Source organism: Oreochromis aureus, linkage group 3 (genome assembly GCF_013358895.1).
Source record: "Oreochromis aureus strain Israel breed Guangdong linkage group 3, ZZ_aureus, whole genome shotgun sequence".
Lineage (NCBI taxonomy): Eukaryota > Metazoa > Chordata > Actinopteri > Cichliformes > Cichlidae > Oreochromis > Oreochromis aureus.
Window position 1 is genome coordinate 60,899,901 of NC_052944.1, and position 25,522 is coordinate 60,925,422.

The 25,522-nt window shown below is 39.5% G+C and overlaps 2 protein-coding genes across 3 annotated transcripts; both read left to right on the forward strand.

Annotated features, from left to right (window-relative positions):
• Positions 1-1,968: 1,968 nt before the first annotated feature.
• Positions 1,969-24,349, forward strand: LOC120436137 (T-cell surface glycoprotein CD4-like). Of its 2 annotated transcripts, none has more exons than XM_039606542.1 (3): positions 1,969-2,182; positions 21,643-21,978; positions 23,117-24,349. In XM_039606542.1, the coding sequence occupies exons 1-3, from the start codon at positions 2,053-2,055 to the stop codon at positions 23,257-23,259; spliced, it is 609 nt and encodes a 202-aa protein (XP_039462476.1). In that variant the 5' UTR covers positions 1,969-2,052; the 3' UTR covers positions 23,260-24,349. The 2 variants fall into 2 exon arrangements, with proteins under 2 accessions (XP_039462476.1, XP_039462479.1); XM_039606545.1 differs by lacking the exon at positions 1,969-2,182 and adding an exon at positions 19,061-19,168.
• LOC120436136 lies at positions 11,869-16,908 on the forward strand. The gene is made up of 2 exons (XM_039606540.1): positions 11,869-12,271; positions 13,878-16,908. The coding sequence occupies exons 1-2, from the start codon at positions 12,197-12,199 to the stop codon at positions 15,654-15,656; spliced, it is 1,854 nt and encodes a 617-aa protein (XP_039462474.1). The 5' UTR covers positions 11,869-12,196; the 3' UTR covers positions 15,657-16,908.
• Positions 24,350-25,522: the final 1,173 nt, after the last annotated feature.

A 25,522-nucleotide genomic window follows, 5' to 3' on the forward strand; every position in this document is an offset into this window, starting at 1 on the left:
CCTGTGGAAAGGATGAGACACTGGAGGTCTCCAAATTTTCTCAGATTAGATGATGACAGATGCTGAAGATATCCTCAATATGGAGAGATCCTCAGATTAAACCTTATTTGTTTCATTGGTTTCATTTTGATTCAGAATAATTTGACCTATCAGAGACCAGCAGCTTGATTCTGGTGGTTGGATATAATAATGTCTAAATAAAATCTCACAAACGTATGTTTTTAGACACTAAACAGACAAAATTGGGACCCGGTAACAGATACGATGATGTTTGAAACTTATCTGAAACATTTCCATATTTAAAATCTTCCAGGCCTTTTTACTGCAAGACAATTGATCATAAGAGCAGCTTCAGCTGTTCCACTGGAACAATGTCTAACTGGCATCTGTGAAGCCCCACACTTACTTCAGTCCTTACTCTGTACTTCTAAATATCAGCTTTAAACTGAATTCATCATGTGAATTGTTGCATCATTTAACCCCATCTGTGATTCTTTTACCTCACCTTTTATTGAATATGAGATGTAATTAGTAATTACAGTATTTTAGTAACAAATAAATAAAATTTGCCAGATCTGTGTCATGGTTGACCCAGGGAGCAAACTGAGACAGCACATACTGAATTTAAGAACTTTATTTTACAAAAGCAAAATTGTAAGTCATCATTTTCCTTACTAAGTACTGGAGCTACATCGTGACATTAAGGGGACATCAGGGAAACATCAGACATGATGGGCTTGGAGTATTGAGTGTAGGGAGACAAAGGAGTGATGGCTCAAAATGACACCTCCTGGCAGTTCTAAGTGATTAGCTCTAATGTTTGTAAGGACTTTCAGTGAGTACGGTGTGATCAAAAAACATCTGCAGGTGCATTCAGTGTTGATATCTGACACATTAGAACCACAAGGTACAAAATAAACTGATTAATAAATTGTGTGGAGTCGCAAATTTTGAAGCCAGCATGATAACCTTATCCAACCGGTGATGTGGAGATCCAGCTTATTTAGATCCAATTAACATCAATTCACTAAAAAAAAAATCCCCTAAAAAGATTAGAATTGTTGAGACAGAGTTTAATACACTGAATCATCTGAACAGCAAGAAAGTACATACACAGAACAGCAAGACAACACATAGCAAAGCAAGCAACGGAAACTTGAGGGTGTAGAGTTTTAAGCACAAACAGCAAAGCCACACAGACACGGACAGAAGGACAACAGCCCTGGTGGATCCTCTCTCTATAGTGGCCGTTAACTGCCCCTGCTGTTGGGTAACTTTCCACTTGTCCTCCAGTCAGAAACAGCAGGTGCAGGGTCAGGTACAGGCCAAGGTCCTGCCAGGGGCTGGTCAGGACTCTCACTAATGGCCATCTGCAGAGGGGCAACCTTTGAATAACCCTTTGCTTAGCCTTATAGGTCACAACGCGGTCAAACATGGCACATTAATGAAAATTATTAAATCTTACAACAAGCAGTATGCATCAACAGGTGCTCATACAGGAAGTAGCATAATCGTATGATATACGTGTGAATAATGCTTAACTGAACTACATCTTTTAACTAAGTTACATGCCATCTAAATTTATTGGGTAAATGTTTAACATGCTGATCCTGATACAGTCGCCCCTCGTTTATCGTGGGAGTTATGTTCTAAAAATAAAAATAGGTGAAATCTGCAAAGTAGTCAGCTGTCTGTTCACACCGAACGTGATAGAGGCGGCCAGAGTATGGCCGTTTTTTTCGGTGTTTTGAATAATTAAACGGCGTTTTTTACGCCATTTCTTAACCAAACGGGTTGGAAAAGTGGTGAATTTGGGCACTAATGGCTTGCCATATCAGTGTACCGCGTCTGGCGCGTTTGACTCGCGAAAAAAACCACGCCCGTGAGTTTATGTGTTGCATTTTGTGCATACGCGTGTTTCGCCTCTATCGCTCGAGTTGGAAAAATCTGAACTCCAGCGTCAAATCGCGCCGCGACAACCAATCAGGAGCCTGGTGACGTGGCTGTAACCAAGTCAAAGGGGCAGATCCAGCCAAAGCCCTTCATTCTTCAATGGACGGAAGGCTAATCAACGCCGTAGCAAACAACCCGGAGCTGTACGACACCAGCTGCTTTCTGTACCGAGACAGGAATATAAAGGACCGAGCTTGGAGGAAGAAATGTGAAGAGATCTGGCAACCTGGTAAGTTCATTCATTTCTCCTTTTACATTTTTCACTGACCCGGGGAAGCCGCACAAAAGCTAGCAAGCCACCGCTATTTTCCCACTGATGTACAAATACCGTTCTGCTTTTATGCATGTTGTCTTATCCGGTTGTTCAGTGATGACGTGACGAATCCTACTTCCGGGCCTAAAGTAGTCTGCGTTTAATATGGCTTTTGTGTTGTTAACATGTTTAATGTTTTGTATTTTCTTCTATTTAATCTCAAAAAGCTCCTAAAACAGTCAGTGATCACTGTTGACCTCCCTCGGCTTTTATTACTGCTAATCATTTATTTAAGCTCAGTTTTTAAAACCTTACGATGTAACTACAGCACAGCCCATGCAGCAGTATATGAATGACTAACCTCGTATTGTGGATGGATTATCTCACTTGTTCTCCTCGCTGAAGTTTAGTCCTTTTACAGCATCCCGCTATGCGATTACATTTGTTCCTGACCACCGAGAACACTCACGTTAACTTTTATCGAGTGGGAAAAAAAGTTAGCTTGTTTATGTTATGCTAACATAGCTGTGTCGCTAGCGGTCACGTAGCACATCATTATATACCAGCTAGCCAAACTTCAGTAACCCTACAAACGTCACTGCTGTTTAGTTTTCTATCTTCATTTATGTTCGAAGTTATAGCAGAGCTGTACGTTTGAATTTTTTTCCAAAACCCCGCAGTCAGGACATGCTATATTGTATTTGGATAGAAGCTAGCGAGCTAACTTCCTGCTAACTTCTAACGCCGTTAAATGTCATAAATTCCATTTTCATGGATGACTGGATGTTAAACTCAATTGTTACACCTGGTAGAGCAGAACACTGATCATTTTATTAAAGATGAAAGACTTTAGACAGTTTTTCAACTCTCAGTAATGCCACAGTGATCGTTTGATATATGGACCTGCAGCGGAGTTTAGGCCCAGACACGGCCAGTGACGTCAGACTGAACAACCGGATAGGAATATATTTTGTTTATTAATAAACGGCACACAGTGGTCCCGCTCATCCGTCACTGCCTCGCTTTTTCGCTGATTTTTTTTTTTTTGCACAGTACAGCATTGCATTCTGCAGCCTGATTGACAAATCTCCTCCGTGCTGTGTCTCCTGCGCTTGTCAAATTTATCATGTTTTGTTTTTATAACCATCACGTCCAATAGATAAAACAGCAGGGTTTCTGCTGCCTGAGGTATTCACTGAGCACACGGTCAGTTCAATTCAATTCAATTCAATTCAATTCAATTCAATTCAATTTTATTTATATAGCGCCAAATCACAACAAAAGTCGCCTCAAGGCGCTTTATATTGTACAGTAGATAGCACAATAATAAATACAGAGAAAAACCCAACAATCATATGACCCCCTATGAGCAAGCACTTTGGCGACAGTGGGAAGGAAAAACTCCCTTTTGACAGGAAGAAACCTCCGGCAGAACCAGGCTCAGGGAGGGGCGGCCATCTGCTGCGACCGGTTGGGGTGAAAGAAGGAAAACAGGATGAAAGACATGCTGTGGAAGAGAGACAGAGATTAATAACAGATATGATTCGATGCAGAGAGGTCTATTAGCACATAGTGAGTGAGATCTTCCTGATGTATTCGTGGATGTTTTTTTGCCTCATCCTGGACTGTGGTGCTGACACTCACCAGTCCCTGGCCTCCTCCCTTCCACTTAGAGTACAGCCTCAGGGTGCTGGACTTGGGGTGAAACCCTCCATGCATGGCCAGGATCTTCCTTGTCTTGATGTCAGTGGCTTCTATCTCCTCCTTTGGCCAACTTATTATCACAACAGGGTATCTGATCACAGGCAGACTGTAAATATTGATAGTCCGGATCTTGTTCTTACTGTTCAGCTGATTCTTCAGGACTTGCCTGACCCTCTTGCAGGTACTTGGTGGTTGCAGCTTTCCTAACGGCCTCTTCATGGTTCCCATTTGCCTGTGGGATCCCCAAGTAGTTGTAGCTGTCCTCAGTGTCTGCAATGTTGCCTTCTGGTAGTTCGATCCCCTCAGTTCTGACTACCTTCCCTCGTGTTATCATCCGACTACATTTCTCCAGTCCGAACAACATTACAATGTCATTGCTGCATATCCTGGTGGTGTGGATCAGTTAATTTAATGTCTCGTTCACTCTTGGCATCCATGTACAGGAGGTGACCGACAATTGGTCAATTCAGTACTCAATGATCTCACTGAGGGGGTTCAGGCCTATGCAGAACAGCAGAGGGGACAGAGCATCTTGTTGGTAGGTCTCACACTTGATGGTGACTTGTGCTATGGGCTTGATGTTGGCCTCTAGTGTTGTTCGCCACATTCCCATTGAATTCCTGATGAAGGCTCTAAGGGCCCTTTTGATCTTGTATAGTTCCAGGCATTCTAGGATCCAGGTGTGGGGCATTGAGTCATAGGCCTTCTTGTAATCAATCCAGGCAGTGCACAGGCTGGTCAGCCTAGTCTTGCAGTCTTGGCTGACTGCTCGGTCTACCAGTAGCTGGTGTTTTGCACCTGTGGTATTCTTGTCAGTCCACTTCTGTGCCCCACTCATGTATTGACCCATGTGCCTCTTCATCTTAGCTGCTATGATGCCTGAGAGGAGCTTCCATGTGGTACTGAGGCAGGTTATTTGTCTGTAGTTGGGTATGGAAAATTCAGTACCCGCTTCCATCAGGGTTGCTTGCATAGTAGCATTCCAACAATTCCCTAACCTCCACTGAGATTACTTGTATCATAGCAAACTAAAAATGTCTGCTGACTTTTTTGTGTAAAAGCACTGCATGTAATCAAAATTGTTTGTTTGCATGAAAAATCTTTAATCTTAAACAAAGTCTTAGCCTTAAAACAGTCATTTTAATACTTTTTTAAATTCACATACAGTAGCTTGCAAAAGTATTTGGCCCCCTTGAACTTTTCCACATTTTGTCACATTACAGCCACAAACATGAATCAATTTTATTGGAATTCCACGTGAAAGACCAATACAAATTGGTGTACATGTGAGAACTGAAATAAAAATCATAATTTTAATAATTCCGAGTGTCACCTTCAGGTTTCCTCCGAAAATGTTGTCTAAGAACCAGTATCACCAGCAGAACCAAAACACAGACTGCTCCAACAGGAAATAACACACAGAGAAGGAACGAGGAATAAGCAGGAGTGTTTGTAGTAATAGAGGCTGATGTAGGTGGAGGTGTGGTGGTGTGTTTGTCTAAAATAAAGCAAATACAGTTATTAAATTGTCGTCACATTGTCAATGTTGAAAGCTGCAGAAACACAGACAGGTGAGTGTGTCACCTGTGACAGTGATCCAGCTGGATGGAGACTCTCCATGACCGCTGATGTCACACTTGTAGAGGCCTTCATCAGACCTGGAAACATGCTGGATGGTCATGTGACCTGTAGGCTCTTTTCCGATGAAGACGCCATCTTTGAAGAAAGCAGCTGGGAGGTTGGAGGGAGTGGTCTTTGTTTTACAGAGCAGAGTGACGTCATCTCCCTCCATCACAGGGAGGACAGGACTCTGCAGGATCACTGATCCACCTCAACACAGAGACAAACTACAGCATTTCATCCATTTACACACAGCTTCATCAACACTAACTCCACACACTCAGCTTACCAGTGACTGTCAGGTTAACCATGTTACTGATGGGACCCTCTCTGGACTCACACCAGTAAACTCCACTGTCCCATGTAAAGAGATCAGTGATGTTACAGGAAGAGCTATGCTTTTATCCCCCAGTCGACTCCACACTGAGTCCTCTGTTTTTTACTTGTGTTTCTCCTCAGAGTCCATCCAGCAGAGCTGTCGTCCTCCTCACAGATCAGAGACACAAAGTCTCCTTCAAAGAGCTGAGAGCTGCTGGGACTCAGTCAGACGAGCTGTGAGGGTTACAATAAAAATTATGTTGATCTTTTTAAAAATAATGCCACAAAATTATTTCTACTTTCAGTAGTTTTACATTAGTGACCACCACTGAAAGAAGCAGTAACAGACTTGATCATTTAACATAATTGGAATAAATAAATAAAAAAGGTTACTGACCTTGATTTGCTGCACAGCTCAGCAGTAAGATCAGAACTGAGGAGAAATAAAACAGTTCACTGAATCACTGGGAGGAAAACAATTTAGTTTTCTAAAGGTAACCAAGGAACAAACTCTGGTGGCTCCTTTTATTTTGTGGCAACCAGATATTAAAAGGAGCCACTAGATGGAAGAAAAAGAAGATAGAGATGGATAAGATGCACTGTAGAATCCAGCCAACAACATCACCAGACAAGCGAGGAGAAACAGGAGTACACAGTAAAGAGACGTCCAAAAGTATAGTGAGAAGTTTGGATACACCTGCAATGAGATCAAGATGCAGAGATCCATGCCATTCATATATAGTTTCTTTTTCTTTTTTAATGTGCAGGGCAAAGAGGGCATATCATAAAAAAATACAGACAAGGAAAAGATGTTAAAGAAGGGTATGTTGCATCTGGGTTATAAAGTATTGAACCTGGGATAGCATTTTATAGGGCAGACACCTCCAAGAACTACAAAGTAATGTCTTGATTTTTTTTTCTTTTTTATGCTGCTACTGTGCAAGAAAACTCTGCAGTCCTAAAAATGAAACCTGAGCAGTTAAAGTGTTTTCATCAGAAACAGGAAGCTAGATCACCACACAGCTGCTAGTTTCCTGTTAATCACAGACTGAAAAAATAGATGCTCCACACAGAGCAATGCTCCATCTTAGTGTTAAACACAAACGCAGAACAACTGCGTTTGTGTTTAACACTCATAGTACTACCTGCTCTACTTCCTGAGATAAGGCTTTTAGTTTTATTCACTAAAGATGAAAGTGACTTTCATGCTTTACTTGTATTGAGAATGACTTAATAATCTTGAATTAGAATACTGATTGCTAATTTAAGCTGGCAGCTGTTTAACAGACAGTCTGAGCCACAGCTTGCCTCATTGGTGAGACTGGTCTAACCCATTTACTGCAACCTCAGAGGAAAGGACACCACACTGCTGCTGCATTACCAAACAAGTTGTCTGCAGGCACTGGTGACATCATACTGCTCAATTCACTCACTGAGACCACAGCATCACTTCAGGTTTGACAGCATTTCTAGCAGGTAACAGCAGACGAATTGAATGTGAATTGAGGCTGCAGTTTGGGGAAAGTCTCAGAGGGGACTGGCGGCCGGGGTGGGTATATCCACATATACTATCATATGTGGATAAAGAAACAGTGGTCTCCATAAATGATCTCCAATTCTAAATGGATACTTTATATAACATTTTTGCTAGTACTGGTTTCAACCATCTTTTGCCTTCTTCATGGCATAAATTTATTTTCTTCAGAGAATTTGGTCTATATTGACAAGATATCATCACACAGTTGCTGAAGATTTGTCAGCTACTTATCCACAATGCGAATGCGATTGTGGATGCAATTTCACCAAATCCAAAAGGTTTTCTAATGCAGGTGAATTGTTGCCTTAGTTTCCTGTTCCTAGCTGACAGGAGTAGCAGCTGGTCTCTTCATGTGGTGCTGTGGCACATCAGCTTTAACTTTCCACATGTTGGGTTGTCAGAAATGTTCTTCTGCACAACTTGGATGTAATAGGTGGTCAATCATTCTGAGTTACAGCAATATGATTGGCCACTTGTTGTCGATTCAGTTTTGTTTATATAGCACCAATTTACAACGACATTCGCCTCAAGGTTTACCTCATATGGTTGTGTAGCAAGATAGTATACATCAACACTGGCAACACCTCATTCTTCATTCATTTAGCCTACTTTTTATTTTATTGCTTATTTATTACTGTATATCTCAAAAATCTCAAAAAGTTGATTCTGTTCATCTCGATGTAGCGTTTTCAGTGGGAGAAACGTTTTGTCACTCATCCAAGTGACTTCTTCAGTCTCAGCTGACTGCAGGTTTCCCCAATCTTATAAGGTATGACTGAAACTAGCACCACTGACGAACAATGGACTGTGAAGTCAGTTCAATGATCATTAATATGTAAATGGTCATGACCACTGATCACTCAAAATATTGATCAAGTTTGTTCTTAAGATGAATTCAGTCTGACGTAAATATTTTGTGCCTTCTCCATAATAACTCATCAACAGCAGATGGTTAAAGTACAGAAATGCAAACAGAGAGAATCTACTCACAGAGATAAAGCAGAAATGTTTCCTCCATTGTTGCTCTTAGTAATCTGCTGTTTCTCATCAGCAGTGACAACATATAGTGACCTGGTCCTTCCTCTTCATATATGTCTGTTTCCATATATAAAAGCATGTGTCATAGTCCCTGTTGGGTTATTTTAGGGCTCACCATTCTGGTCAGATTGTTGACACCTGTGGTCGTAATCAGGATGTTAAATCAACTGTTTGCTCACTCTTCACCGTGCTTAGTTTTCTCTCTCTTTCTCCTTCCTTCTACCAAGCAAGAGCTCGAAATCACATTCAGATTTCTCTGGCATTAAATTATTGATTTTCAGAGAGAGAAAAAACTAAACTAACTTATGTTTGGGAGCTTGGGGGTCCCTGCTGCTATATCAATCAATAGATCCCCCAAATACACAGACACACCAGAAATTGGTTTGGTTCCACCCATAAAAAGCTCATTTCCTTCGAGACAGTACATGTTTATGCTAGTGCATGTCCTAACCTCACAACAACTGTACAAACCTTAGGAAATCACAGAAAAGTGTTTCCTGTAGTTGAAAAGGCTGCAAATTGTCATATGTGACATCATCCATCTTGTAATCTTCTAATACATAATTATCCCCCCCTTCTTCTTCTTTTTTGACTCTCCCTGGGTTGTTTGGAAGAAACAACAACAGGCAATCATCAGAGCCTGAAAACCATCACACACTTAGGGTGATAGGAACTAATAGAAGTCCAGAAACCCCAAGTGGCTGCAGCCTAGAGTGAAGCCCAAGCCACAATAGAAACCATGTGTGTTGGACCAGAAACACCCAGAAAGGCGTCTTGATGCATTCTCAATCATCCAGGAAAGTAAATCTCCAATAGTTGAATCTGTTCATCTGGACGTAGCGTTTTGTGGGAGAAACGTTTCGTCACTCATCCAAGTGACTTCTTCAGTCTCAGCTGACTGCAGGTTTCCCCAAATCTTATAAACAGTACATTTGCATAATGACTGAAACCAGCCCACTGAAGGAACAATTGGCTGTGAGGTCAGTTCCTTAATCATAATTATGCAAATTCCCATGACCATTGATCAACAATCACTGACCAAAACCCACTGATCAAAGAACATATCATGTCATACCAGATGTTATATTCTGTAAACCTAAAATAAACCCCTGAAATTAGAGTTTAATGTTTTAAGTCTTCTATTAAAAAACATGAGTCAACACTTCTTTCTCCCGGCAGCATTGCTGAAGTAACACTTTAACGACGCTTAAATTCACAGTCGTTGTGATGATAAAACCTATTCTCTCATTAACAAATGTCTGCACTGTCACTTGTCATGAAAATCTCCAGAGCCTGGGTTCAAGCGTTCTCTTCAATCACCACTGATCATTATTAGAGCCCACAAAAGATTTTTCACATTATCCCCATAAACAACATGCTTTTATAGAAATCATTGTGACAGAAAGATTTAGATTCTTGTTTCACAATGTGCATGAACTTAAAATCTTTAGTTTCATACTTTTAAAGTATAGAAAAGAATACAGTTATTCCAATGTATGAAATACACTTCTTGTAAAACAAAAAAAGTTGATTCGAAATGCATTTTTAAAAAAAAAGCTCCTGGCATCACCTTTCTCCTGCACACACACACACACACACGCACACACACACACACACACACATGCACACAGAGAGAGAGAGAGAGAGAGAGAAAGATCATTAATACAAAAGATTGCAGCAGCTTTTGGATTTTCACTCTTTAATATGAACATAAAATTCATTCCAATTTTTTTTGCCTTTGCTTCAATGAAGATGTGTCTTTAAATCTATGATACCTTTCCTGTTCAGAAAGTTTGCTGACATAGTAAAGAAGTAGCTAGGGAACTCAGTAAGTATGAACAACAATAGCTTAGGGACACTTTCTCAAATAAAGAGGATTTCATCATCTGCAGTTCGTGAAAAAAAAAAAAAAAAAAAGTGCCACATTAAAAACAAATCAGCAGATCCACAAATTATGGATACAGACTCTTTTCAGCTATAGAGGTAATTAAAGGCATGAATTAGAGTGCATAGGTGGACACTTGGGCATATTTTATTTAACATGGTTATACCACTGTGAATTTTGCTATATAAATACGCTCAAGAGTCAAGAGTGTGAGAGCTCAAGAGTGTGACATCCAGCTAAAAATCGAAAATATATATTTTTAAATCAGTAACTTTGCAAATTTAGAGGAAATGTTTTGGACAACAAATGAGTCGCCTTTTAAACAGGGTTTGAATAATTAGCGCTGACAGACATACATACCGTGTGAAAGGACCGCGGATGTCTTGGAGCAGAGAAGCACGCTGTATTGTTGCTTTTCTCTTATGCATAAGCAACGCCAGCATGTCAGAAACGCTCTGTGTGGGCAAAGCTGGTTCCAACGCACGTCGAGGCATCAACTGGCCTTTCTGCCGGCTGGCTGGACCCTCAGCTTTCATGCTGGGATCTGCAGCACAACTTCGCACTGGCCACTGGGGCAAAACGGATTCAAAACTTTGAAGTACTAGTTTGGTTCTTCACTGCTCGCAGAGAATTAACAATTAAAGAAAGCAATCCAACACGAAACTCAATTCAAACAGCACAGTCGGAATTGTCCACAACCGCGCTCAGTTTCACAAATAAACAAAAAGCTTGCACCAGCCATAGACACAGGAGGGAAAACTGAAAACTTCCCAGAAACTGACATTGTAATAAATTAATCACGCTAAAGTCGCCTCTACGCTTTTTTGGAAAGGTCCAGAGCCTTTATACACAGCATATGCCAAGCAGACTTAGTGCGAGATAAATAATATGTAGCCTTAAAATTTAACATCTAGAGTTTAAAGAGACACACAGGTCAGCACCTTCGCTATTGTCTCTAAACATTAAGATCATTAAAAAAAACAAACAAAAAAACCCAATCAGTTTTATCAACAGAGGACCCATGAAACGAGCAAAGCTGACAGTTCTTGAGAGCACGGTGCATGCTCTCATTTCACAAGTTTACCTACATTTTCCAGAAAGACAGAAAGACCACGCAGTTAAAACCTGTAAAAATACTGAATTAAGAGTTTCGCACTATGTTTCACCAAGTTAAAAAACAAATCCAGCAAAGCTGCTTCTACCAAAACATTTATCTTTCAGATCAGTGTCTAAAAAGCACCATTAAAAAAATGTGATCCTGCATTTACAAAAGTAACTCATTCACGGTGAAAACCAAAACGCACACAGCATTTGATAAACAATATTAAAATGATGTATTGCACATCTATGTTTTAAAAATGGCATCAAAATTCAATGTGTATTTTCTCTAAAAATAACTTGCGGGTGTCAGGCTCAAGGAAATTGTGTTCGCTGGCTTTTATCAACCTTTATGCCTCTTCCCCCTCCCCAAAGTGCAGTCGTTAAAAACACACACACACACACACACACACAATTTGCAGTTTCAGCTCGAGTGTGTAAAAAGCACTATTACGAAAGTTGCTCCTGTTTGTATATATTCACACTGAAAAAACACTGAAAAAACTAAAACGCGCACCGTGGTTGATAAACACAATTAAATAATGCGTTGCACATCTGTGTTTTAAAGGTCTGGGAAAGCCCTCGCATACTTTTGTTATAATCAGAGATGGGCATGTATGTAATGCATGTATGTAATGTTCTCAGAATTCTGACTTTAATCTCAGAATTCTGACTTTAATCTCAGAATTCTGACTTTAATCTCAGAATTTTGAGGTGGGCACCTGCAGGCATCCATCTTCAGTGACAGGGATGTGTCCAGGTGTGCAGGTGGAGACCTAATTCACTAAACATGGTGGATATAAGTGATTTTCTGCGTGGCCGAGGGGTCCCCGAAGAGGCTATTTTATTAATGGAAGAGCAGAAGGTGAGTAAAAAAAGAGAGATACTTTGGTGTCTCTTATTTTTACAGGAAAACAGTTACGGTACAGTTACGGTTAGCTGTTAGCATGCTTGTTAGCTTATAATGTTATATAGGAATGAACGTGTTTCACGATGTTACAGTATACTAGGTGAATTGACGTTTTAACTGTTTGTGATCGCACGATGATCCCAGATGGGTTCGTTGCATTTTATTTTATTGTTCTACTATGTCATAGTTTTTCAAGGCAGTTAAGCGGAGCTGTGTTACAGATGCTAGCCGCCTGCCAATAACACTGATATATTTGATGTGTACAAGTAAGTTACACTTAGTACAGCGGAGGAGAGAAACTGTAATGAATGTTTATGCGGATATTTCACTCAGAAAAATGGGTGGCGTTCATACACAGCCACCGACACAGCCCCGGTTGTTGTTCTGACGGTGGCCGACTGACGATCCCCTCACAACATGTTAGCTAACACAAACTAATGTTGTGCATCATGTAACTGTGTATACGTTAGTGGTACAGTGTCGGAAGAAATGAGCAAACTGTTAACTGTTTATAATGTCAGAATGACGTCATCGTTCTCCTGCACTGTGTAATGTATGTCAGCTCAAGAAGGAAATCATATCTAATACTCTGAGCTTAACGCCTGCGTGTGGAAATGGTAGGCTGCACTACAGTTCACTACCGGTAAAAAATAAACTTAATGCAGTATTTGATTTTTTTTTTTTTTTTTTTTATAGAACAATAAAATAAAAAGTGCTGGCTGAGGAGCACTGCCGCGTTGAACTTTGACCTCGGAGTGACGTGACGTTTGTTTGAACAACCAATAGAAGTGCAGAAAGTCGCAAATCAGGCATATTGTTCGCATAAACACAAAAATAAATAAATAACGAAATGATCCCGATGTTGTGCCAAAGAGTGATTTGCAATGTTACTTTGTGTTCTATGTGTAATACCTTTGCTTAAATGACTAAATGGACTGTATATTTATGACACTGTGTTATAGTCCTACATACATAAGTAACATCCATATGTACAGATAAAAATGTACAGAGATATGTACACAAGCGTGTACACAAAAGTCTACTGCTGATCGAGCTGCTCAGTGTTCGTACAGTCTCATGCAGAGAGCGTGGAGGTGTTGTCCATGGTGGATGTTAGCTTAGACAACATCCTCTCCTCCCCAGTCTGCTCAGTGGATTTTAGCGGACCGCTAAAGCTGGCCCTCCCGAGCAGTTTGTTAAGTTTCCCCCTGTCCCTCTCTGCCATTCCACCACTCCAGCAGACCACAACATAAAAGACAGCAGACGCCACCACAGTGTCGTAGAACATCCTTAGAAGACGTACTACCTACATCATAACCAATCAAGTCCTGCTTTTTTTTTTAAATACAGAAGAGGATTTACTATTTACTGAAAGGCTATGCATTAGTTTGCTTCTTTCATTATTGTGTTTCGCCCTGCATAAAATAGATAGCTTTCCTCATAACTACAGTCAGTACTCTCCTACTGGCATTAGCGGTGACCTAAGAGGCTTAACCGTAATATTGCTTTGCAGTGTAAATGTTGCAGAAAATGACTGTCTTTTCTTTCTTCTTGTGTGCAGATTGACTGTGACGTCATAGCACTGATGGATGACGCAACTTTGGCAAACTACATTCCCTCATACGGAGACCGAATTGCCCTCTTCAATTTCTGCAAAAGCAAGCAACCACTGTCAAAAAGAAAACTAGCACTTCTGCAAAAACTTCGTGAGAAAATGAAAACCAGAAAAGAAAGTCCAAAGGAGAACACCTCACATACAGATGCAGGAATAAGACAGACAAAGAAGCAAAAAGCAACACGAAATGTTGAGATAGGATGGATACATAGTGATGGAAAAATAGCCAAACAGGTGAGAGCGAAGCAGGGAGGTGGCACTAGAAAAATTCAAATGGCCACTGATGCTGGATTAAAAGATATTCTTCAAGAAGGAAAGAAACTTTTTTTTCCTGATGGCATATCTCCTAAGGGATGTGAAACAGATCCCTTAGGGATTGAGGTTTGGGACTTTAAACAAAACCACCTTACTGATGATACCTGCCAGTCTATTGGCAATATGTATGAGGCAGCGAGACTGACAATGTTACGCTTCTACATTGCAACAAAACCAAAAGATCCTGAAGAAGATGCCAGCGAGACATCTGAAGTGGTGTTTGTCTCAGAAAGCAGTGGCAGTGATATTAATCCATTGCAAGTAGGCGAAGTCAGGGGTAATTGTGATGAAGTCATCACTGGTTCAGAAATTTCAGATGATCCAGAAATAAATTTTGGTCCAATTTTTGATGCTGAAGAAGATACAGAAGACACATTAGTCTATGAGGGTTTTCTTGTACCCCTCAGTCCACCTAATTCAGAGAACGTAATAACAATCACCATACGTCATACTGACACTTTACGTGACATGATTACTGCTTTCTCTGATGCAGAGATTTTGAGAAAAACACTGAATGTGAAGCGCATACTTCCAGACAACACAGAAGAACCAGGCACTGGATCAGGAATACTAAGAGATGTACTCACATGCTTCTGGCATGAACTTTATGAGCGATGCACCCTAGGTGCAACAGTTAAAGTGCCATTCATTCGCCATGATTTTCCTGCTGAAAAATGGAAGGCAGTTGGGCGAATACTCTTGAAAGGTTACCAAGAATGTCAGTATTTTCCAAATAAACTTGCAATCCCTTTTCTGGAGCAAGTGCTTTTCAATGGTGTTTACAGTGATCTTAAAACACACTTTCTACAGTTTGTCAGCAGCCAAGAATGTGATGTTTTGATGGAAGCAGTAAAAAATTTCTCTGCAATTGACTTGGCTGATCTTGTGGAAGTTCTTGACAGCTATGGCTGTAGAAAAAGAATCACTGCTGAGACTCTTCCTACAATCCTTGATGAAATAGCACACAAAGAACTTGTCCAAAAACCAATGTTTGTTATTGACTGCTGGAGGGAGATCATCTACCCCCATATCTCCCTCAGTCCGGAGGGACTGACCAAGTTATTCTCTGAACTGCAACCAACTTCAAAAAAAGTGTGCCAGCTGCTGAAATTTGCTGTGGATTTGACTCCACAACAAAAAGAAGTGAAAAATCATCTCAAAAGATTCATCAGAGAGCTGGATAACATTAAACTTCAGAAATTTATGCGTTTCTGCACAGGATCTGACCTCATAGTAACAAACAGTATTTATGTGGAATTTCAAGATATGACAGAGTTTACAAGAAGACCAGTCGGACACACGTGTGGGAATGTTCTGCAGCTAAGAAACAGCTATGAAAACTTCCCAGATTTTCGTTCTGAATTTAATGCAGTTCTTGAAAGTAATGTCTGGGTGATGGACATTGTTTAGACTCTCACAGCAATGCGCTACATTTGAACTGCTCATGCACACTAGAGCATAACTGTAAAGAGATGTTAGGAATATGTATTTTTATGTATTTTGAACTTATACAGTATACTTTTTTTAATTAGAGAGAAGTTTCCCATCTCTGTTAGAAGTCCAGTTTTGGCTAATATTTCAGTTTCTTTTATCATTTTGAGTTTTATATGATACAGTCACAAAACAAAACGAACAGGTACACTGTTTACTACCATATCCAGAGCTGTCTTCACCAAATCCAAGCTTTCCAGCTGTAGGACAGAAACCTTCAGCAAAAGCATGAAGAAAGAATACTAAAAATCTATAAACTATAATTAAACTGCTCTTAAACTTTCTTTAATGCACCATGTGTGGTCTGAGAGTTCAGCACAGTCAAATACTTTTGTAAGTAATTAGTAGTAAGAGTAATTCATTCAGATGGTATTTTCTTATTAGGTCAGGGCTAAATCCGAACATAGTTATAACGTAAAAGTAATGCTGTTATTCAACACTGTATTTTAAAAGGAATAAGTACAATTTTATACGTTAGCATTTGTCATGTCTTAAAATATTTTGCTTGACAGTATATGCAATTTTTAGTTAAGGTAGGTTAAGGTATCAAAGTTTGGCATTTGTTGTTGATTACAAAGGTCCCATTTAAAGTTGGTGAAAATATTTTTTAAAATTCCAGAATTTTCTTAATGTCATATTGTTTCTAAGCATACCTGTTATTCATCCATCAAATTGATTCAAGCTGCTTAAAGGATTCAGTCTGTTTTGAAGACGGTTATTGATTACTGAGATCATAAATAAACACTGTACAGTTCAGTGCAGTGGTCAAGTGCTGTGATTATTCAGGCATCCTTTTGTAATGCCAAATTTTCATGTTCTCAGATATAGTATTAATCTTAACACCTGAAAAAATGTCTTGTTACTGCCAGAAATTATGCATTTTTATTTGTATGCATGTATGTTCTCAACCATTCACACTTGTTTTTATTTCTATACCATAGATGATACTGAAGGAATATGTAATACCACAATAGCCAGTGTTCATGATCTTTACAGTAAGTCACTGATGTATACTGATGCATAACAAGACTGTATGAGATCTATAAGTTTGTTTTAAAAGTTGAGTCATTCTTGTTACAGGGCAGCTTATACGGTTATGAGTTTTAGCCATGTTATTGGCATTGGCAAGAACAGGTTTCTTGTAAACTTTTTCCAATAAAATGTTACTGTACACAGTACATTTGTATTGTTGTTTTGAATATGTTCATCAAGCCCCTTATCTATTTGAACATGCCGGAATTCAAGAGACTGCCACACATGAGCTCAGTAACATGGAAGAATACCATTTATTTTTAATTTCAAACATTTCATGAAGATACACAAATATAAATGTAAAACATGTTGCACTTAGTGGGACAATAACTTGGTTCCACTTGCAGGAACTGTTTTGTTGCATTGTTGCTGGGATACTACAAATAAAAGTCAAAATATTTTTGTTATGTTTCTTATAATTTTAGGATTCATATCATAAAGGAGTTCGAATACTTATAATTGTCTGATGACTATGTGCTAAAATTGAAAGTATTTCTTTGTTACTGAAGGAAAGTCTGAAATACAGTCTTATTAAGTCATCCAAATGTGACATGTCAGCCACTGTTTATCTCACTTTGAGAGACTTTTTGCAGAAGTGCTAGTTTTCTTTTTGACAGTGGTTGCTTGCTTTTGCAGAAATTGAAGAGGGCAATTCGGTCTCCGTATGAGGGAATGTAGTTTGCCAAAGTTGCGTCATCCATCAGTGCTATGACGTCACAGTCAATCTGCACACAAGAAGAAAGAAAAGAGTCATTTTCTGCAACATTTACACTGCAAAGCAATATTACGGTTAAGCCTCTTAGGTCACCGCTAATGCCAGTAGGAGAGTACTGACTGTAGTTATGAGGAAAGCTATCTATTTTATGCAGGGCGAAACACAATAATGAAAGAAGCAAACTAATGCATAGCCTTTCAGTAAATAGTAAATCCTCTTCTGTATTTAAAAAAAAAAGCAGGACTTGATTGGTTATGATGTAGGTAGTACGTCTTCTAAGGATGTTCTACGACACTGTGGTGGCGTCTGCTGTCTTTTATGTTGTGGTCTGCTGGAGTGGTGGAATGGCAATGTCAATTCACCTAGTATACTGTAACATCGTGAAACACGTTCATTCCTATATAACATTATAAGCTAACAAGCATGCTAACAGCTAACCGTAACTGTACCGTAACTGTTTTCCTGTAAAAATAAGAGACACCAAAGTATCTCTCTTTTTTTACTCACCTTCTGCTCTTCCATTAATAAAATAGCCTCTTCGGGGACCCCTCGGCCACGCAGAAAATCACTTATATCCACCATGTTTAGTGAATTAGGTCTCCACCTGCACACCTGGACACATCCCTGTCACTGAAGATGGATGCCTGCAGGTGCCCACCTCAAAATTCTGAGATTAAAGTCAGAATTCTGAGATTAAAGTCAGAATTCTGACTTTAATCTCAGAATTCTGAGAATAAAGTCAGAATTCTTTTTTTTTTCTTTCCAGTGGCCCTAATCCTCTTCCGTAGATTAACCACCAGTAAAAAAAAAAAAGAAAAAAGAAAAGAAACACAGAAGATAAGAATAAAATAAAAAACAGTAGGTGGTTTTAACTATTGAACTTTAATAATGTAACACATTTTTTCAGCTTTCCTCAGTCTGTGGTTTAGGTTATCATTATTCTAATAGAAGTGTTTCTAAATTGCATGCAGGGAACAGGAAAAGGAAATGCAATGAGAAAGACAGAGGGGAAGGAAGCCTCCACTGAATGAATACACTGCAGAGCTGGCCCTCCCTAATAGTGAGAGTTCATTCTTAAATGGAAAAAAATAAAAATAAAATAAAGGCTTCATTTTATTAACAGAAAAATGCTGTGTAATGGCTCTCAGAGCCCTGGAAGAGGGGGTGGTGTAGTTTTATTGGCATGTTTTTCCACACTGTAAGAAACACACAGGCAGAGCTGCCACACTGAGACCTGATAACCAACGGCAGCAGCTTTCACACTGGCACAAGTCATTTCGCTCTCAGTGCCTGGATTTTTGTTTTCTTTCATGGATTTAATACAGCAGGATCAGGATTGTCTCTTAGCAACACACCACTGAACAGTCATGTATTAAAATGACTGTAAAATTATATATGAGTATAATTTAAAGGTTTTAAAATGACATAACAGAATACTGTAAGTAGTGTAGTTCTGCCATCAGTGTTTTATTAGTCTATTCATTTATTGACTCAACACAGCCTTTCACCCACACCCACTGCATCGTTCCCACTTAACTCCTCCCACTCCTTCTCACAGTCAGAATTTTTAGCTTTCACAGCACTTTAGTTTTCATTCATCATTTTACTTATTGGAGGGTGAGAATGGTTGTGTTTCTCGGCTGGACTCTGCTCTCTGTGTGCCTGCTGGTTTCTGCCTCGCAAGGTGAGCTGTGGTCTCTACCAATTTTAAAACATTTGGGTTTAATGAGTAAATAGGATTTACAACTTGTTTCATTTTTTTAAGAAAAATTGTTTCTATTATCTAAGATGTACAATTAGAATTAAATGCAACCTAAACCTGCAATGGGTGCCTTCTAATTAAAAGTTATGAAAATCAAGTTAAGAAATATCAAATATTGAGGGGGAATTTGGGATGTGGATTTTTAACCCTTAGTTGGTGTTCATGTTTACTTCAAATGTGTTTAAAGATGTTTTCCATTAAGACTTTAGGAGTTACAGAGATTTTTATTCACAGTCCCTCATTTTCAGATGGGGGATTGTCTGTACATGTAGTTTTATGGGCAGGTGAGGTCTGGTTCCCTGTTATTTCATGACAAATGAAGTAGACATAATAGCTGAGGTTGATTCATGCTGTTGAATATGGACTTCATAGTGAGCTCAGCAGAACTAAAAGGGAGAAGAGAGAGAAAGGAGGAGTATTATTCTCAAAGTCTATAACAGAGCTATGCCTTTAATAATGTTAGTGCAGTCTACGGGGCCATACTTGGCTGAGTTTCGGCCAAATGCTCTGAAACAAATGATTTTTTAAAACTATTTTTTAAACTATGCAACGTAAGCGTTTCTCACGGTGAAGAAGATGAAGAAATGGGACAGTCATCAGCAGCAAAATTAGTCATCTAATTTCTGCCCCACAGGGAAGCTTTTCAGGTGAATACAGACAGACACACAAACAAGCAGCAGCTGAATGTGGTCGTCATGATCTCCAGGTCTTGGAACCAGGGTTTTTAACTTTAGGTTGTTTAGGGTTTGTCTGCGTTTATAGTTTTAAATTAAATTCAGTAAAGTTGTGTCTTGCTCTCAGATGGATTTAATATCTGATATTTAGCTTTCAGTGTGGCGTGTATTCCCATACACTCGAAATGTGAGGGCTAGGTTGCTGGGTCTTTTGGGTAAGCCATCATAGATAATTTAGCTCTCAGAAGATAATTTGTTGACTAATTTGTTAATTAATCTAACGTGTGGCAAATCACTGAAATAAAGTTCAGTGCATAGTTGATATAAATTGTCATGTTCATGTTAACGCCTTGATAAATAATGCTAAAAAATATAAATTTGTTGTGCTGTGATATTATGTCACAGGAGTGCAAATCTGTAAACCCTCAGAGTCACATGATCAGTAACACATGTGAATGGCAGCCACACATGATTCCCACTTTTCTGTTTTAAATTAAACCCTGTTTTAAATTAATGATGGTACACGTGCATCGTAGCCTCTGACAACGACACTTTACTTTAGTTTACAATTACTTATTTTCAAAAGTAATTAGTTTCTTAGTTACTTTTTAAAAACAAGATTTACAACCTGAATAGGTGATAAAGCGATAGATCTTCTACTCTTCTACTTTCTGCCTAATCCATCATATAAAATGTGATCAAATGGAAAAGTTTCCTTTTAACATTTCCTTTATTACTTTTAATCTTTTAACTTTATGCATCAAGCAAAAATTAAATTATATGCAACATTCTCTGACTGGAAGAATTTTGTTTAACATTTAAACCTATTTTCTGCACATTCCAGCACATAAAATAAAATATTCACTCTTTCAAATAGATGCAAGTAAAACACAGCAGAAAATAAATAAAATCAAAGACTAGCGGTCCTGTTGCTCTATTTTCACCTGTAAAGCAGGAGTGGGGTAGGCGGAGGTTTACCCTGGTGCAGGTGGAGCCGCAGCGGTCAGTTGAAGAATCCGCGAGTTTGTCTGTGAATTTCCCATTACGTAGCAGCGCACTCGGTGCTTGCTCTGAAGTTAAGGGGTTTTTGCTGTAAAAAGAAGTTTTCTTCCCACGCAGTGAACAGCAGACACTAATGTTTTTGTCACTTTTTATGGAATCAAACTCAAAGTAAGGTCAGTACTTCCACGCTTTAAACGCTGCACGCTCATACTCTCTCCCGCACTCCATATATTACCCATTGTTGATCTGCACACAGCTGTTGCCACGAACGTCGCACTCGCTTACGTCACTGTCATGAGACACTCTCACAAAAAATCACGGTTTTAGTAACGCAGTAACGCAGCGTGCTGATGGGAAAGTAACGGTAATCTAATTACCGTTTTTGCAATAGTAATCCTTTACATTACTCGTTACTTGAAAAAGTAATTGGATTACAGTAACACGTTATTTGTCTATGAATAACTTTTGTGAGTCTCTACGATCTGAAATTTAAATGAGCTTCTCTGCCTTAAGAAACTATTCACACTCTTTCTCAGCATAGAAGAAATTTTTAAGGTCTATGGAAAAGAGAATTCACCAGTTAAACTAGTAAACTTTTGCGGAATTCACCTTTGAAATTCAAGGGAAATTCTCAGCAGAAGAGTTCTGGTGTCTGCTGTAGAAGTGAAGATTTGTACTTTGACCTTTAACCTCTCTGCTCTCCGGCTTTTCTTATTTCAGACCAGAAAAACATCCCAGCTGAGTCTGGACAGAACGTCACTCTGACATGTCGAGCTCCAAACAACATCAGGACTGTGGAGTGGAGCAGAGCTGACCTGGGAGAGAAATATGTTTTTTTGTATCGGGATGGGAGGAAAACAACAGTGAACCAGCATCTATCTTTTAAGGACCGGGTGGATCTACAGGACAAACAGATGAAGGATGGAGACGTGTCTGTGATTCTGAAGGATGTGACGATTAATGACAGTGGAACATACAAGTGTCGTGTCGTTGAGACAGGAACACTTGGTTTGAAGCCCATCAGCATCATCAGCCTGAGTGTTGTTGATCCTCCAGGTGAGTGAGTAGAGTTGAGTGTGTGTGTGATCAGAGGTGCAGCTGCTTCCTGGTTGTTGATGTCTGTTTCTGTTAAGAGATTTTACTGTTTCATTATACCTTTTTATAAAGTCTATGTTTTACGTCTTTAGCATACATACTGCTGCAGTGGAAAATAACCACTTTTGTGTAACCGTTTGTGAAACCTGTTTCAACTACTTTTAGAGAAAAACAGGAAACGCCTAAGGAACTTGAAACGAGAAGATTATGCCATATGCATGAGGACGAAGACGTGCAGTAGAGTTGTCAAAAGGGGAAGCACGCCTTTACCCTTAACAGAGTTATGAAACTATACATTGTGTAAACTATACATTGAGTGTATAAATAAAGAAGGCGGACTACAGTTGGGTGTGAGTCTCACTCAGAGCTCTCACCGATGTACATGTCTTAACAAGCTTGTCGTCTCTTTCCTTACTTACTGAAACGAAATGCTCATGACAGTTTCTGTTGGGTCTGTTCCCACAAACCCCGCTAATTCTAGAGACTTATTCATCATGAATGAAAACAAGACAGTCAGCGATCGATCGATTACTTGCGCAAGGGAGGCCTCGTCTATGTCCAGCATGGAAGTGACCCCGATGAGGGCCTCCTCTCGCTGGCTTTTATTGACAAACTTCAAACAATAGTTTACAAAACACCTCCCCTCGCAACCCCCTTTGGTTACAAAGACAAGGCACTGTATGTATATGCATGCAGGTGTGTGTGTGTGTGTGTGTCCTCCTGCTGACCAAAGGGTCGTAAACGCAGGAAGCTTACATCAAAGGAAGTAGATCTTCCAGATAGGATGTATCTGCTATAAAACCTCCCCCAACACAAAGTGGTTAGAGGTGCTCAGGATCAAAGGAATAGCTTTGATAATACTGCTTGAACTAAGACTGTACAAATTTAAGAAACACAATGGCAACATTCAACAATTAGACCTAACAGTTTCTAAAGATGTTGTTGATGAGACTTTGTAGAAAGCAGCTGGTCTGAGTGATGTGATCAGAGTGCAGTAGATAATGTCTGACAGCAGTTTGAAGAGGAAATGGATTCTGTTCTGTTCTTCACTCATCACCTACCTGACAGCTGACACCTCACACCTGTTTCTCACCTGCAGGTCCAACAGGAGGACCAAAGAAGGATGAACCTGTTGGACTGAAAGTTGGTCTGTTAGTTTCTGGCGTCCTCATTGTTGCTGCTTTTGCTGGGTTTGTGATCTACAGAAAGCATAAAGGAGAAAAGAGTCAGGGTTCATACTAACCTCCTGATGATCTGCAGCACATTTAAGTATCTCAGACCTCTGAACAGCTAAACTTTGAGTCTCCTGCTGCTGTCTCAACTTCCAAGTGATGTCAGTGAACAGGGGGACAGACACCAGGGACCTCACAAAGAAATTAATTATGAAGTGTCACCATAAAATGTTATTCTGTCTTATCTCTGTGTATGGAGATGATGGAAAGTCTTTGTGAGGAATGCAGAGTAAAGAAAATCTAAGAGAAAACAGAGAATTCTGCTGATTCAACAGTTATTGTCTAATTTTGCTGCATCCAGCTTACACGGTAAAATTAGACTTGTTCATAAGTTCCAATTTTAACAAAATCGTAGTGCTTCTATCAGGCTTTAACACAGCCTGATAAAGGATACGTGGAAATTGCTTTAGTTTGTCAGTAGATCAAGTGTGAAGTGAAATTAATTTGACTGATTCAACGCTCATTCTTGGAGGTTGTTCAGCAGCGTAAATGTGACCTAAAAGGAGACCAGAATAAATTGTAAAAACATTTATACATACATGCACATATACATGCACACTCCTGTGATAATGTGATGCTCAGTTTTCACTGCTGTAACCTTCGAGCTGGGCTCGATTTATGCTTGCACATGTGAAATGTATTCCCACATGAATCTATGTTGGCCTTCAGCAAATGTTACCATGTTGAGTAAGGTAAAATCAGAGCTGCTTTCCTGATACTTTAAACTGTGACTGTAAGCTTGACACAACTTGCTAAGTCATTAATCCCACTTTTGAACTTTATTCATTGCCATTGTACAGTTGCCTGCACAGAGGAATTAGCTAGCAAGACGACAAAGGTGCAAAACCCCCAATGTCCAAACATAATATAATAAATAAGGGATGATAATGGTAAAACAAGAGATTGAGGAAGTTTCAGTGGAAACAAATCCAGGAAGTTTGAAACAGGTGTTGGGATGAAATTCATGTAATCACATATTTGCCATGTGTGGTTTGGCACTGCCAGGAGCTCTGTCATCTAAAAACACTGCATTTACTTTTACACAAGTATGAATAAACTCATGAGGAACAAAATACTGTCACAAGTGCAACCTGATTAAGAACTGAGAACAACTGCTGCAGTGTAATCCTGTAACCTGTCTGTCATTGTTTCTATTAACATGTGAGAATGATCAGTGAAAATGCTTGTTTGCAACTTACATGTGAAAATCATCATCACAGCGTTTCTGGTTTTCAGCTTTTTTTTTTCTTAAGAGGATCTTTGTGTATTTATCTTTTGTTTATATTTTGTGTATTTTTTTGAATGTCAAGCAGTCGTTTCATCGTAACACTTCTATTTATCTCTGCTATAAAAATTTGATCAGGCTTCATGTCCGTTTTCACACAGAATAAAGTCCGGAAGTATTTCTGTTGTTTGCCAGGCTTTTTCTTTCAGGCTGACTTTAACTCATCACCCTGTGACTCATCCAGCATCTGTGTGGCAGGGTGACAAATCAGGTCCAACACAGACTGCCAGCTCTGTCTGCAGTTAGTCAAATCCCAGTCATAAACTGCACACAGTCCAAAAAATCTTTTCTTTAAATTTGGCTCAATGTAAAGAGGTGGAAATACAATCCTTTTAAATTCAGAATACATTTTGCTTAACAATGGGAGGAAGAAAGCTCTCCGGGCCTTTCTGGATGGAGTTTGCATGATCTTCCTGTGTAGGCTCTCAGCTGTCGTTAGTGTGGTTAGGTGAACTGGTGATCTAAATTGCCCACAGGTGTGAACATGAGTGTGAATGTTTGTCTCTGTCAAGCTGGTGATCTCTCTAGACTGTATCCTGACTCTCGCTCTGTGGCAGCTGGGTTAAGATGGCAGCTGGGTTAAGGTATATCCGCCGTAATGGTCGCTTTGCTCACCGCCACAACCAGTCTGACAGTCACTGATATTTATACCTGCAGGAGGCAGGAAGGAAGGAAGGAAGATGGATGGATGTAAGATGACTCATCTGGGTCAGAGGACATTAGAGCTTACATGACATTAAAAGAATTAGAGGAAACATCATAAAGTCATGGATGAACAGATTTCAATGTGTTGCTTCCTTTGGAGGAGGAATGTATGTGAGAACCAACCAAATTAGTCTGGATATCAGGAGCAAGGAATTCATTAATTCCTGATGGTAATTAATATTTTGCCCAGATTTGGCCCAAATCTCTGAAATCTTTGGACTTGACTGACCACATTAACTGAGGGTTGGCATTAGGCTAACTGCCTCAACTCTGCCTCATATTC